The sequence below is a fragment of the Micromys minutus genome (assembly GCF_963924665.1).
Source record: "Micromys minutus genome assembly, chromosome: 31".
NCBI classification, from domain to species: Eukaryota; Metazoa; Chordata; class Mammalia; order Rodentia; family Muridae; genus Micromys; species Micromys minutus.
The window spans coordinates 26,137,519-26,151,734 of record NC_137966.1 but is presented as its reverse complement, the minus strand read 5'-3'; the positions used below and the strand labels follow the sequence as shown (position 1 = coordinate 26,151,734).

General features: G+C 42.3%; 1 protein-coding gene across 3 annotated transcripts in view; it reads left to right on the top strand.

The window, feature by feature from the left end:
• The window catches only part of PARN (poly(A)-specific ribonuclease), a 106,346-nt gene that overhangs the window by 46,077 nt on the left and 46,053 nt on the right, over window positions 1–14,216 (top strand). For all 3 annotated transcript variants that reach the window (XM_080908127.1, XM_080908126.1, XM_080908128.1), the window contains exons 19-21: window positions 8,241–8,296; window positions 9,249–9,335; window positions 11,801–11,875. In XM_080908127.1, the coding sequence (XP_080764253.1) occupies window positions 8,241–8,296; window positions 9,249–9,335; window positions 11,801–11,875 (218 nt within the window). The remainder of the gene's footprint in view (window positions 1–8,240; window positions 8,297–9,248; window positions 9,336–11,800; window positions 11,876–14,216) is intronic.

The following is a 14,216-nucleotide window of genomic DNA, read 5'->3' as shown; positions in this document are numbered from 1 at the left end:
CATAAAGCAGCTTTTTAATACATTCTCTAAACAATTTTTGTTACAGGATCATGCAGCTTCTAATCTCTAACTCTATGTTGCTAGTGCTTACTACAGCAGGGGACCTACAACCTGCAAGCCTGGGCCACTTCTGTGTTGCTTTTGTTTAATGTTTTTGCACTTGAGATATCACATGACTCAGCATAGCGCTGGCCCCCTCTATTTAGAAAATAACACTCTCTTAGGCTAACAATAAATTTCTAGTGGATTCTTGTCTAACATGTTGGTTCACCTGTTGTGGTAAAAATAAAAAAAAAAGGTAACCTTTTATCCCGCACTAGCGCCAGCACCATTAGTGCCACATGGCACATGCTGACCCAGCTGCTACTCTACTTGGTCTTCTAGGCAGGTAGTTACCACGCCTGGCAAACATGCATCCTGTTCTGTGGGCCCTGAGCCCCAAGTGTTCTCACTTTGCTCTCTCACTTTTTGAGGGTAGCAGAGTCGGATCCACACGCTCCAGCTGCCTCTTAGTCACTGCTTTCACACACTTTTCTTCATAGCCCAGTAAAATCATGACTCAACAATCAATTTATCAATCAGATATATATGTTAAATTCTCACAATACTTCACACAATAAGCTTACAACCATTTGACAAAGATGTGAACTGCTCACCTAGATAAAACAAATTGATCCATAGAAACCCTTAGAAATAATCATATCTACCTATCACCAGTTAAGACCACCTGGGTCTAGACCCTCCCCCTTCGGCTCCATCTTGATTCTCCTTTTCCTCCTTTCTCCTGCCTTACCAAAACTTTGCCCCTGCCCCACTGTACTGTCCAGTCATTATCATCACTGCCTTGACATACACCAGGCTTCAGCAGATGTTTTGAAGCAATTTGTGTTGTCCAGTTGGTGGGAAAGGTCCTGGAGAGGGCCTTGCAGTGGAGACAAGGCCTGATAAGCACTGAAGCTCTGATACCGGTCTCTTCTCTGTCCCTTTAGTAACTAAGAATTATCCACTGAACATGAAAATCTTCCTCCCAGCCCCTTTAAATAAGGGAACTACTGTTAATCCTCTAGACATCAAAGTATCTCAGGAAGCTGAAGTTGACATTCAGTTTTTTCTTTAACAGATTAAAACATAAAATAAATGGAAGTTTCTCAGCCCAAAGTAAATCCACTGTCATTTTACAGAATTTCCAATACATCTATTCTTGGTGTCTTTTTTGTTTACTAATTGAGATCAGTATTACCCATTTGTCTTAGGGTTTTATTGCTGTGACAAGACACCATGACCACAACAACTTTTATAGAAGAAAACATTTAATTGTGGCTGGCTTAAAAGTTTCAAAGGTTTAGTTTATTATCATCATGGTGGAAAGCATGGCAGCATCCAGGCAGAAACAAGTGCTAGAGAAGGAGATAAGAGTTCTACATCTTTATCCACAGGCAGCAGGAGACTTCTCTGTCCTGCTTTGGGCTGGACTTGAGCATATAAGACTTCAAAGCCTGCCCCTACAAGGACAAGGTCACACCTATCCCAACAAGGCCATACCTCTTAATAGTGCCACTCCCTATGGGCCAAGCATTCAAACACTTGAGTCTATGGGGAGCATACCTATTCAAATCATACCATATTCGATTGATTATACTGCTGTATAAGTTTACAAGTTAAAAATATATAAGCTGCAAAGATGGCTTAGCAGTTGAGAGTGCTTGCTGCTTTTGCAGAGAGGATCCAGGTTCAGTTCTTAGCCCCCACACAGTGGTCCTCTTCTGGTCTTAGGAACCAGGCCTGAAATGGTGGACAGACATATGTGTGTGTTATCATCATTTGTTAGGTGTGTGTATATGAATCTGTTGTTGAATGTGTATCTGTTTTGAGTGTGAGTGTGTCTGTGTGTTTGTCATGTATGTGTGAGTACCTATAGAGACTAGAAGAGGGCATGGGACACCCCTCAGGGGGAATCAGAGGTGATGGTTGTGAGCCAATGTGGGTGCTGGGAACCCAAGTTTCATCTTTTCTAAGAGCACCAAGGACTAAAGTGCCCTTAACCACTGAGCTGTTATCTCCAGCCGCTAACTGCTCATCTCACTGATTTCCAGTGTGTCTTACTTGCTTTCTCCATGTTCTCAGTTGTCATACTGAAAGGTCTCCTCTTTTTTTTTTCTTTTGAAGATTTATTTATTTTATATAAGTACACTGTCACTGTCATCAGACACCCCAGAAGAGATCATCAGATCTCATTACAGATGGTTGTGAGCCACCATGAGGTTGTTGGAATTTGAACTCAGAACCTCTGGAAGAGCAGTCAGTGCTCTTAACCACTGAGCCATCTCTCCAGCCCTCAGATCTCCTCTTTAGAGAGCAGAAAGTAGAGGACTATTTTCTTTAATTTCTAATAGATTCAGTCTTTTTCTGATTTACCTCCAGAAACACTGGGTAGCAGCAGTTGCCCACAGTGGTATTAAGAGGTGGGAAGCTGCTGGGGATATTTCCTTGCCAGTGGTGTCTGAGCCTGCCTACAGGACTCCCTGTCCCATTCTGGGTCTTGTTACCTAGTTCCGCGTAAGTTTTCAACCCTCCAGCCTCAGTATATGTGCCACAGTATATATATGAAGGTCAGAGACATCTTATTGGAGTCTGTTGTTGTCTTTCTTAATGCAGGGTCTGAGGATTGAACTCAGGTCTGCAGGCTTGTCAGCAAAGCCTTTTTCATTGAACTGACTCACCAGACTTTCTGGGTATCACATTTACATCTGTGTTTCTGTGGACATTGTAGCATATAGTGGGTTAATACTAGCATTATTTTGTAATCCTGTTTGGACAGGTAGGGGGAATGATTCAGATGAGACACAGTTTAAGGCAAGCTATTATATCATCGAAGAATAACCTTTCACTTCACTGCCCTCCCTAGGGTGGGAGATAGAGGGAAAGATTCCATATCTGACGCAGGTTATGGGTGTCGGTTCTGCTTTGTGTGGATTGGAGATGTTCTTTCGTGTGACCTTCCTGGCTAAAGCTTACTCTGTGGCCGCCTCACACACTAATTCTCCAGAAGCTCAGGGTGGTAGCAGTTGCACTCGGTGCTGTAGGAGATGGGAAGCTACAGGAACATGTACTTTGGTTCAGCTCTGCAGCCAGTCGGCCATATCATGAGGGTTATTCTCACAGTTGTGAGGCTCTCTCTAGAGCCTCTGTGCTAAGTCATGCACAGGTCTGATTTCTGGGTCCTCCCTGCTTTGGGCTGTTTAGTTCTCTGCAGCCCAGATGAGAGGTTGAGAGAACTATTGTTAATAATTCACGTCAAAGTGGCTTCTGTCAAATACTGGGAGGCCAAGTCTGACAGGTCAAGACTGACACTGTTTTCAGGAGAGCTTTGGATGTTTTACCAGAGGATGAATACTTGCTTTTTAATTACCAGATCTCATTCTTTGACAGCATTGTACATGTAGCTAGTGCATTCTGGTTGTCCTTATGTCCTTCCTTATGTCCTTCTGCCCCCTGCCAGCTCCTCTTCTTTCTCACAACTTCCTTTCCATATCCACGACTTTTTGTTGTTTTGTGACATACAGAGTTTAATTAGGACTAAATGACCTTGTGCTTGGGCATTAGCATCAGTGGGCTCAGCAGTGGCTGACAGCTGGTGTTTACACTTCGTCCTCTAATGTCTTGTTTAGGGCTGACCATTCACTGTCCTTCATTCTTAGAATGGCATGTCCTGATGAGTCTCTTTATTTCCCTCTGTTTGCTACAAAGAGATTAAAGATGGGAGTGTAAAGAATGGACTCACCTCCAGGTCTTTGTCTACTCCACTGAGGGTTAATCCAGTGTGGCAAGCCAGGTTCCTCGCTAGGGACTCACTCACCTCAGGAAAATGTACTTTTCCTTTCCAGAATTTCTTCCCACTCCTCATGAGCTGCTGTGATGTTTGGCTGGGTCTGCCAGCCATTCCTTAGAAAGGCATTACTGTTTCTTTTTCTTCTTCTCTTTTTCTTTCAGATGTGGGTCAGAGCCCAACTATGCTATTACATGTTAACTAATGCTATGGCCTCCTTGCTCTTTCTAAAGCTCTCTTCCCTGTCGTGTGGCTGCCTGGTGCCTATCTCAGACACGTGGCTTTTGTTCCTTCTTCATTTTTCCCCTTCCTTTGCTAGCAGCTGGGAGATTTACAGCTTGCCTGCCCTGGGGTTTTCTTCTTAAACTGTAATCCTCAAGATTCTGATTGAGTCTGTTCTTTGCTCTTGAGTTTCCCTTAGTTGATACCATCAGATAGTTGTGGTTCATCCCAGCACTCAGGCGGCAGACATGGGGATCTGTGAGTGAGGACAGCCTGGTCTACATAGTGAGTTCTAGGCCAGCCAGGGAAACTCTGTCTCTGAAAAACAAACAAACAAAAACTAACAAAAAAACCCATCACCAACAAAAAAAATACTATTGACACCTTTATTCCCCTAGCAGCCAGTTAACGTTGATTATTGTTTTGTTTATAGTATAGCAATGAACACCTTACCAATTCAGCTTTCTCTCGTTTTCTTTTCTTTCTTTCTTCCTTCCTTCCTTCCTTCCTTCCTTCCTTACTTTCTTTCTTTCTTTCTTTCTTTCTTTCTTTCTTTCTTTCTTTCTTTCTTTCTTTCTTTCTTTCTTTCTTTCTCTTTTTTTGAGATAGAGACTCAGGGCCGGAGTGTCTCACTATGTAGCACTAACTGGCCTGGATTTCATATGTAGACATAGTCACCTGCCTTTGTCTTGTGAGTATTGAGACTGTAGTTGTGGGCTACCACACCCAGCTCAACTTTTATTCTTGAAATTGAGATAAAATTTTAAGTTATCTGTATGTACGTTCCTTGCCTTTAAAATTTTTATTTTATGTTGCTAGAGACTAAACTCAGGACTTCACATGCATTAGACACGTGGTCTACAATCCATTTCTCCTATCCTGCCATTCATTTAATTTTTATACTTGATTTTAGCAAAAGGATAAGTAGTGATAATTTTAATGTTTTTTTCTAGATTTATCTTATTTTTTAAAATGAGAGTTTTTAAAAAAAGATTTATTCATTTATTTATGTCTATGAGTACCGTGTAGCTGTCTTCAGACACACCAGAAGAGAGCAACAGATCCCTTTACAAATGCTTGTGAGTCACCATGTGGTTGCTTGGAACTGAATTCAGGACCTCTGGAAGAACAGTCAGTGTTCTAACCACTGAGCCGTCTCTCCAGCCCCTATATTTATTTTATATGTGTGAGTCTTTTGCTTGTGTGTATGTTTTTTCATAGGCATGTCTGGTGTTCTCAGAGCCCAGAAGACAGCATCAAACCCCCTAGAACTAGAGTTATAGATAGTTGTTAGCTGCTCCTGGGCTTTAGGAACTGACCTTGTGTTCTCTACAAATGCTGAACTAACTACTCACCAGCTCTGACATTTCTTGAAGTTTCTTTTATCCCCAGGGAATTTAAATTTTTTAATTTTATGGGCGTGATTGTTTTGCCTACATTTCTATGTATATACTATATACATGTGCATAGTACTGAGGAGTTTAGAAGAGGACATTGGATCCCCCCAAGAAGTGGAGTTCCTAACATGAGAGCTGCCATGTGGTTGCAGGGAATCAAACCCAGGTCCCCTCCACAGTTGTAGCTGGTGCTCTTATCCCTGAGCTCTTATCCCTGCAGCTCCAATTTGTAATTTCCCAAATTTATTATTGAACATGTATGTTGAAAATATCTCAATCTGGGGTTTCTACCCCACCTTTGACCATTTAGTTCCTGGATAAAAGACACACAACTTTTATATTTATAACTAGCTTTAATCAGCATAAGAGCTGGACAGATGTCTCCCTCTGTGTTATCATGCTTATTTTCCAGCCAATAATCCATTCTATAAGTTGGTATGTTTCATCTTTGCTGCTCTCAACTCCAATTAGCCAACCAACATGGCCATTATTTTAAGGGTCTTACCCCATGGCAGCTTCTTCCTTCTCTGTGTTCCTTTTTCCTACCTTGTGGTTCTCCAACTCTAAGCCTAAGAACCCCAAACCCTGCCTTTGTCTCTTCTGCCCAGCTCTTGGCTGTCGCTATCTTTATTTACCAATTAGAGATAACCTGGGGGGGGCAAAGTCACATGGCATCATCTGGGTCTGTGTGTGGTCTGTGGTAGCAACCAGCACATAGCATAGCAAAGACCAAACCCCAACACACGTGTCCATGATGTGCACGTGAGTGTTCACCACAGCATGTTTGTAAAGCTCATCTGTGTGTTATTCTTTCTTTCCTTCTACCTTTACATGGGTTTTGGAGAATCAGACTCAGGCCACCAGACTTATATGGCAAACACCTTTACCTGTGTGGCATCTTGTTGGTCTGAAGTGAATATTTCTGTTTTATTTTTAATTTGATTTTCAGAATGGGGGAAACTCTCTAAATCTACTAAAAGGAGAACTGAAAAATATACAGAGTATAAAACTTCCCCTGGCTCGAGCCTTGTAAAGTGTGGCAGGTCGGTACGGTGTGGCTGCCCAGTGGTCTCAGGTGCACCGCTATGGGCTTTGTTAGTCTCTTCCCACAGTCGGAACGGGCTCGTTGGCTGACGTTAGCCTATATTGGTAAGTTTCTTAGTAGTAGGATTTGCTCTGTTATACTGGAGGCCCACACAAACCCTCAAGCCACTGACTACTTTACGTTTTCTTACGGTAACAGAACAAGGTTGTTCTGCCAATGGTTTATCTGTGAGCTAATCATACCCTGTTTGCCTTTGAGTGCCTGGGAATAATGTGCCTTAATTGCAGGTCACTGAAGCCAAACTAATTGCATGTGGAGCACTTAGATTGCCTTTTTAATCTGCTGTATAATGGCTCCTTTAGCAGAAGCACACAGTATATTGTTATCCAAGCAGGGCTCATTAGTGTCATTGCTTAGACACAACAGAAGGCCTGACTTTGTTCATAGTCTAGCCAATAGAACAGAAAGACTTTGCAGATAGATGTAATTAACAAGTGCTATTTTTAAACTGTGCCTTTGTATCCATTTTAGAAATAAAATATCTACTATGCTTTATATTTGAGTGATATATATATATCTGTGGGGTGTATGCAACCGTGTATGGGGGATGGGCTATGTGGCCAGTGAGTGACTGTACCTGTGTAGCATGAGGAGACCAGAGGAGGATATTGGATATCCCCCTTTATCAGTCTCCACCAGGTCCCCTCGAGACAGTATTTATTGCTGGCAACCCTAGTGATCTCTACTCCCCTTCGTGTGTGCAACCTTACCTGGCTTTATCCATGGGGGCTGGGCATTTGGATTCCGGTCCTTATGCTTGCACAGCAAATATTCTCACCCACGAGGCCATTTCCGTAGCCCCAGGGTGACTTGCTTTATCAAGGATTGTTTGTTTTGTTCTTCAGTTATGTCTTACATGGCGACAGTTAGCTGAGTGTTTGAGACAGTCAGTTACTTCTGTGTAGTCTTCCCTACATCCAGTGACTTGTAGTTTATTAAAAAGTCAAAAATGGGCTGGAGAGAAGGCTCAGTGGTTAAGCACTGATTGCTTTTCCAGAGGTCTTGAGTTCAATTCCCAGCAACCACATGGTGGCTCACAACCATCTGTAATGGGATCTTCACTCTCTTCTGGTGTGTCTGAAGACAGCGACAGTGTACTCGTATATAATAAATAAATAAATAAATCTTTTATAAAGTAAAAGTAAAGGAATGCCGTCCTCCCCTCACACGTGTGATTGTATAGATACCTTTTCCTGTGTGGAGTCAGTACTTGATCTCTCATTGTCTCTCTGGACTAATAGGACAGAGTCCTTTCAGCTTGTCATTAACAGTTTCATCAGTATAGTTGGCATTATTCAGAGACTGCTGAGTGCCAGGAACTGTTGTAGGTGTTGGAGATATCACAATTTATATTTTATCTTTATAATAAATATTTAGCTAAAAAGGAAGAAAAATCTCTGAAGTGAATTTTAAGAATTCTTTTTTTAGAAATAGGATAATGTCAATGGTATTTGTTACTTCTCTATTGCTGTGACAAAATGCTATGCCTGGGAAACTTAGAGGAAACAGTATTTAATTGGGCTAATGATTTCAGAGGGTCAGAGTTCATAAGGCATTCAGACCTGTGAGTCTGTGAAGGCTGCTTTCACTCACAGGACCACAGGGACAAGTAGCTTCTCCTAACATTTTAATGGACGCTTTAAAAACAATTAGTGACCTGTTTGTTTACGTGCTTGCTTTCATTCGGTAGGTTGTTTCTCATGAGGGTCATGGATATTCCCTATGTGAACCTGGAAGGGCCAGACCGTAAGTGTGCTTTGACTTCCTCATTGTGTCTGCTGTCAGAGTGTGGTCTGAAAGGGCCAACAGGAAAAAGAGTGCCGATAAGACGTTTTTACTTAAAAATGAGTGTAGTTTATGGTTGCTAGAGATTGCACAGTTAAAAGTTCATGAGACACTAATCATGATTTATATTTTTAAGTCTACGATATATCTATCTACCTATATACATATTCATAGTTTCATTCCTCCTAAAGTTGAATAATTTCCAATACATATTCCAGTACATATATTTTAAAATATATTATGTTAGTAATTTGTTAAATTCTGTTTTCTAGTTTCTTGTGTATATATTTAAATTTAGATCAGATCCCTTACAGATGGTTGTATACACCCAGGCGGTAGCAGGATGGTCTTATGTTAGGTGGTCCACCACAAGCTGATTGATGGCAATGCACCCCTGGATTCCCAGCCCTTGGGAACAGAGGTGGGATTGCTTTGTCTACATAGTAGTAAGAATTCCGCTGATCCTCTTATGAGTTGGTTTGGTAGCCATAAAACATCTGTGGTAACTCCACAAGGTAGTGTGGGCTGATTTAATGGAAGAATCTGTGCTTGCAAAGTGTGGTGCTGTACACACTGTGAGCTAAGACAACCTGCCCTGGTTCCTTGCCAAAGTCAACTGGTAGTTGTTCCTCAGGAGCTGACCACCTTGATTTTTGAGGCCTAGTGTCTACTTGGAGCTCACTGATTGAGTTAGACTGGTTGGCTAGAGAGTTCTAGGGAGAAATCCCTGTTTCCCCCTCCCCAGCACTGGCACTTGGACCACATTCCTCCATGTCTACCTGTTTTCATGGGGATTCTGGGGACCAGACTTAGACTTGTCCTTGTGTGGCCAGTCTTACTAACTGATCTATTTCCTTGGCCAATAGTTAGATTACTTTTCAACTGTCACCTTTTGTTATTTTGTGTTTTATAGTACAGCCTAAGCGGGATCATGTTCTCCATGTGACCTTCCCCAAAGAATGGAAAACCAGTGACCTGTACCAGCTCTTCAGCGCCTTTGGTGAGCAAGGAACTGTGATAATCGTTTTAAGGTTTTAACTCCTCTTGGTGTATGGGTGGTTAAAAGTAGATCATGTAAAAGATTTGAAGTCCAGATGCAGGGTTAATTTCAGTCATGGACTTGCTATGTTCTAATGTGATCTGAAGTGCATTATATAACCTTTGCTGAGTCCAAGAAAGCCGGGAGCCATCACTATGTCTGTGGACTCGGGAAAAACAAACTTAGACCAGTGGTAAATCATTTTTAAGGTTAAATCCAGAGAGAATGTCTGTTTTTTAATCAACAAACACGGATGTGTGAGCCAACCAAGACTCCAGATATGCATGCCACAGGCAGTTCCTCTCATTCTTGTCAGCTCATAGGTTCATGAGTTCATGAGGTAGACATCTGCACAGGGTGTCTGGTTGCTATTGGAAGCTCACAACTTGTTTGGGCTCAGACTTCTAGTAGTTTGGAGTCAAAGCCTTTTTGACTACCAGTGTCCCCAGGCAGCACAGACCATCTTGAAGGCGAGAAGAACACAGGTACTTGTACATGTGTCTGTCAGGGTCACCCTTTTCTTGTATAGCCCCTGGGGTCTCCATGAGGGCCCTGCCCTGGATGGGTTTACCTAATCCCCACAGCCCCACCACTGCGGATTATGAGTACGCTTCCATCTGTTCTCAACCTTCATGTTCCCAATATCTGAACACCGGATGGTGCAGGGACAAAATATCTAAACCAGAGCAGTCTTTAAATGAAGTAGGGACAATAACTTTTGATTGTATGTGAGTTTTGTTTGGGTGTGACCTTGGCATAAGACCTCGGTCCAAACCTGGCATAAGACTGCTCATGTTACGTGAATTTTACACACACACACACACACACACACACACACACACACACACTAATGCTGGCTATGCTCTGGTAACTTGGTCTCCCTGTCCCCATGGTTCCCATGTGGCAGCCGCCCATGTTTGCTGCCTTGGAATCCATTCACGTTCTCAGTTATCAGCTCCCTGCAGCTAGGCTGTTACAAATCCCTGTAACCCAGTGAAATCAAAACTCTAGAGGCTTGTAGCTTATCAGTCAGATTCATAACAGTAAATTCTCAACTCACAAAATGCCCACACAGTGAACTGAGAGCCAATTGATATTGATACAAGCTGCCCACCTGGACTGGACAGATTGTCCTGTCTTATCCATCCCTTATCCATTCCTTCTGTGATAGTCATAGCAGCCCGTGGCTGTATAAAGCCGTGTGGATCGGGCTTGTCCTCCTTCCTCCATCTTCTCTGTTCTTCTGTCCTCTCTGCTCCTCCCGGTCTTGTCTCTAAAACTCTCAGCCGGTTTTCTTTTTTCACTGCCCAGTCACAGACTCTAGTCTTATATTTCACCTGCCCTCACCTGCCCTGGGAACGAAGCTTCTTTCTTTCTTTTCAACTTTAAAAATTTTTAGCACTGTTTTGATGTGTGTGTGTGTGAGTGTATGTATATATGTGTACGTGTGTGTATGTATATGTGAGTGTAAAGTCCAGAGGTTGATGTCAAATATCTGTTTTAATTAAATACATCTCTACCTTATCTTTTTCTAAAATTAAAAATATACATATAGTTGTTTATTGTGTGTGGTCAAACAATAGCATGTATATGAAGACCAGAGGACAACTTATAAGTTACACATGACAAGAGTCTACCACATGAGCACTAGGGCCGGAACTCGTTGGTCTTGCCAGTGAGCACATTCACCACTGAGTGATCGCTCTCCACCTGCCTTTTTGAAAAGGTCTCTTACTGAACCAAACCTCACCAGTTTTGCGCTGAGCAGGAGTTACAGGGATTTACATGCCCACCCCTCCAGTACTGATACAGGCATACTCAGCTGTGCTTACCTTTTATGTGGGTGCTTGGATCAGACTAAGATCTTTAAGGTCAAGCACTGATACTGACTGAATCCTCTCCCCATCCCTGCTTTGATTTTAAAACTCAAAATTTAAAGGTTTTGTGTTTTTTGTTTCTTGAAAGTTTGCATGGGTGCATGCGTGTGTGAGAGTGTGTGTGTGTGTGTGTGTGTGTGTGTGTGAGAGAGAGAGAGAGAGAGAGAGAGAGAGAGAGAGAGAGAGAGAGAGAGAGAGAGAGAGAGAGAGATGGAGCATCTGCTGTGGCAATCTCTGCTTTATTCCGGATCTTTTCTGAGCCTGAAGCTGTCATAGGCTGTCTGGCCAGTGAACTTCTGAGATCCTGTTTCCAGCCTAGAGTCACAGGCCTTTGACTAAGGTCCTCATCCTTGCACAGCAAGTGCCTTTATGCACCGAGCTGCCTCCTAGCCTGTCTTGAGGTTTTAACAGAAATAAATAGTGGATTGAAGTTTTCGGTCCTACACCAGCACTTCCTCCCTCTATCTACTGAACTACTCTAGACTGAGTTTATTGTATGGCTCTCTAAATGCTCAGAGGCTCATTTTGTTTTTAATTCCCCATTAACAGGTAACATTCAGATATCCTGGATTGATGACACTTCAGCCTTCGTTTCTCTCAGCCAGCCTGAACAAGTACAAATTGGTTAGTGTCTTGTACATCTGTTTTGTTTGTTAATGAGGTGTGGGGCGTCACCTTTATGACAGCTGTGCTTTCAGGCAGCTAACTGGCTCACTGGCATTTCTGCCTGGCTTATTTTTGAGCTTGCCAGTGAAATAAAGGAAAAAGTTAGTAAGATGAGTTTTAGATTCGTTAGTCTAAAGATACTTAAACTGTGGCTCAAGACCTCATATACTATCATGTAACTGAATGTGTGGTTTGAAACCTTGGCAATAGAGAAAGGGTTCTTAGCATGTGATCATCAAACAATTCAAAATGGAAAGCACTAATGAGCTGGAGGCAGCCTTCCTTCTGAGCACACAGTATGTGTGTTCTGTACAGCACATTCTCTCCTGTGATACAGCACCCTCATCACCCGCCGAAACACCTCAGACTCCAGGTGAGCCCTGTTCTGACTGCACCGTTTCAATGTTCTTTGCTGACAGAGCATAGTGGATTAGTTATGGGAGAAAGAGGTCACATTGTCCTTCTGTTGTTCCTCAGCACCCATCACATTAATTAATACAGCTTCAGGTTGCACTGTGTCAGACAAGCACATCTATTTCATTAGTATGTAAATGCTTTTGTCTTAACAGATAACAAAATTATATGTATATCAAAATGTTTTTCTTTAAAGTAAGACTCTGTCTTACATTGATCAGTCTGGCTTTGAATTAACAGAAATTGTCTACCTCCATTTCTCAAGTGCTGGAATTAAAGACTTTGTTTTTTAATGTTTCATTAGTAAACCTATTTAAAGCTGCTCCCCTAGAGCAGTAGTTTTTTTTTGTTGTTTTGAGTCAGGTTTTCTCTCTGTAGTGCTGGCTGTCCCAGTTGTAAGCCACCATGTGGGTACTGGGCGTGGAACCCAGGAGCAACAATGCTTTAACCACACAGCCGTCTCTCCAGCTCATCTCTGCAGTTTCTCAGGCAGACTACATTACGCTAGGTGGAGCTTAAGAGAGCAGCACTTGGTCTGTCTCTTCCTTTGCTCGTCTTTTCCTAGTGTGCTTTTTCTAAAATAAGTTGCAGGTATACGTTGAGAATTTGAAGTAGCGAGATTGAAGCAGGGAGGTGGGGTACCTCTGAAGCCTTCACTGGCCTGTTCATCTTGTACTATTCTGTTTAGCTGTGAGTGGCTGTCATTTTTCCATTAAACTTGTCGAATGCTCTTTTTACAAGCAAACCGAATGACAGTTCATTTACTTTTAAAAAGGGTCTGAGAGGTGGATCCTTAAATAATCTTGGCATTAATTCTACTGTCTTTTTTTGTCTAATGTTTATTCAGTCTTTTTCTTTTCTTTCTTTTTATGTATATAAGTATTTTGCCTACTTGTGTGTCTGTATTTCCTATAGACCTAGCACCTTTGGAGGCCAGAAGAGGGCATTAGACTCCTGGGACTGGAGTTGCAGATATTTGTGAGCCACCATGTAGGTGTTGACAGTTGAACCTGGGCCTCTGCAAGAGCAGCCTGTTTTTTGTTTTGTTTTCTTTTTGTCTTTTTGGTTTTTTGTTTGTTTTTGTTGGTTTTTTTGCTATTTGTTTTTTAAAGATAGTTTTCCTATGTAGCCCTGGCTGTTCTGGAACTCAGTCTGTAGACCAGGCTGGCCTGGAACTGAGAGATCTGTCTGCCTCCGCCTTCCTAAGCACTGGGACTAAAGGAGTGCTGACCACCATGCCTGGCTTGACTGTCTTCTTTTTGTTTCAAGTGTCCAGTACTAGGATGATGCAACTGATGTTGTAAGGTGTTAAAACTTTGAACATCTACATATGCAAATTCAGGTCAAAATAGTTTGATATTTTTATTTAATTTTTCAGTATCTCAGTGGTACAGGCTGTACTGCAGACTTTGGTGCCAGTACTGCGCGTATACACACACACACACACACACACACACACACACACCATATATATAATGTACGTTCTGTTCATCTCTGCGTAGTAAGAAAGAGAGCATGGACCTGGTTGGACTGTTGTGAACATAGTTATAGATATTTATTAGCTTGACGATCTTGCATTCTGACTTCTCAATAGCAGTGATATTTCAACGAGAGGTGCTCTTCAGAAAGGCATGACACCAAAGATCATGTCAGATGTGGGTGTAAAGGATGCCACCTGCTGTGCACGTTTCAGTTTTTGCTTTGACATATGCTGTCCATTTCCCCAGTCTTTTGATGGATGGTTGAGAATACAGGATGTTCAGCTTATTAGAGCATGATGATGCCTTCAGTGGGGATCAGGTACCTGAGCAGGCTGTAGGGAGGCTGCAGTACGAATGAAAAGACAGTGTGGCTGCCCCCTCTGCTCAGTACTTTCTCCATCAGT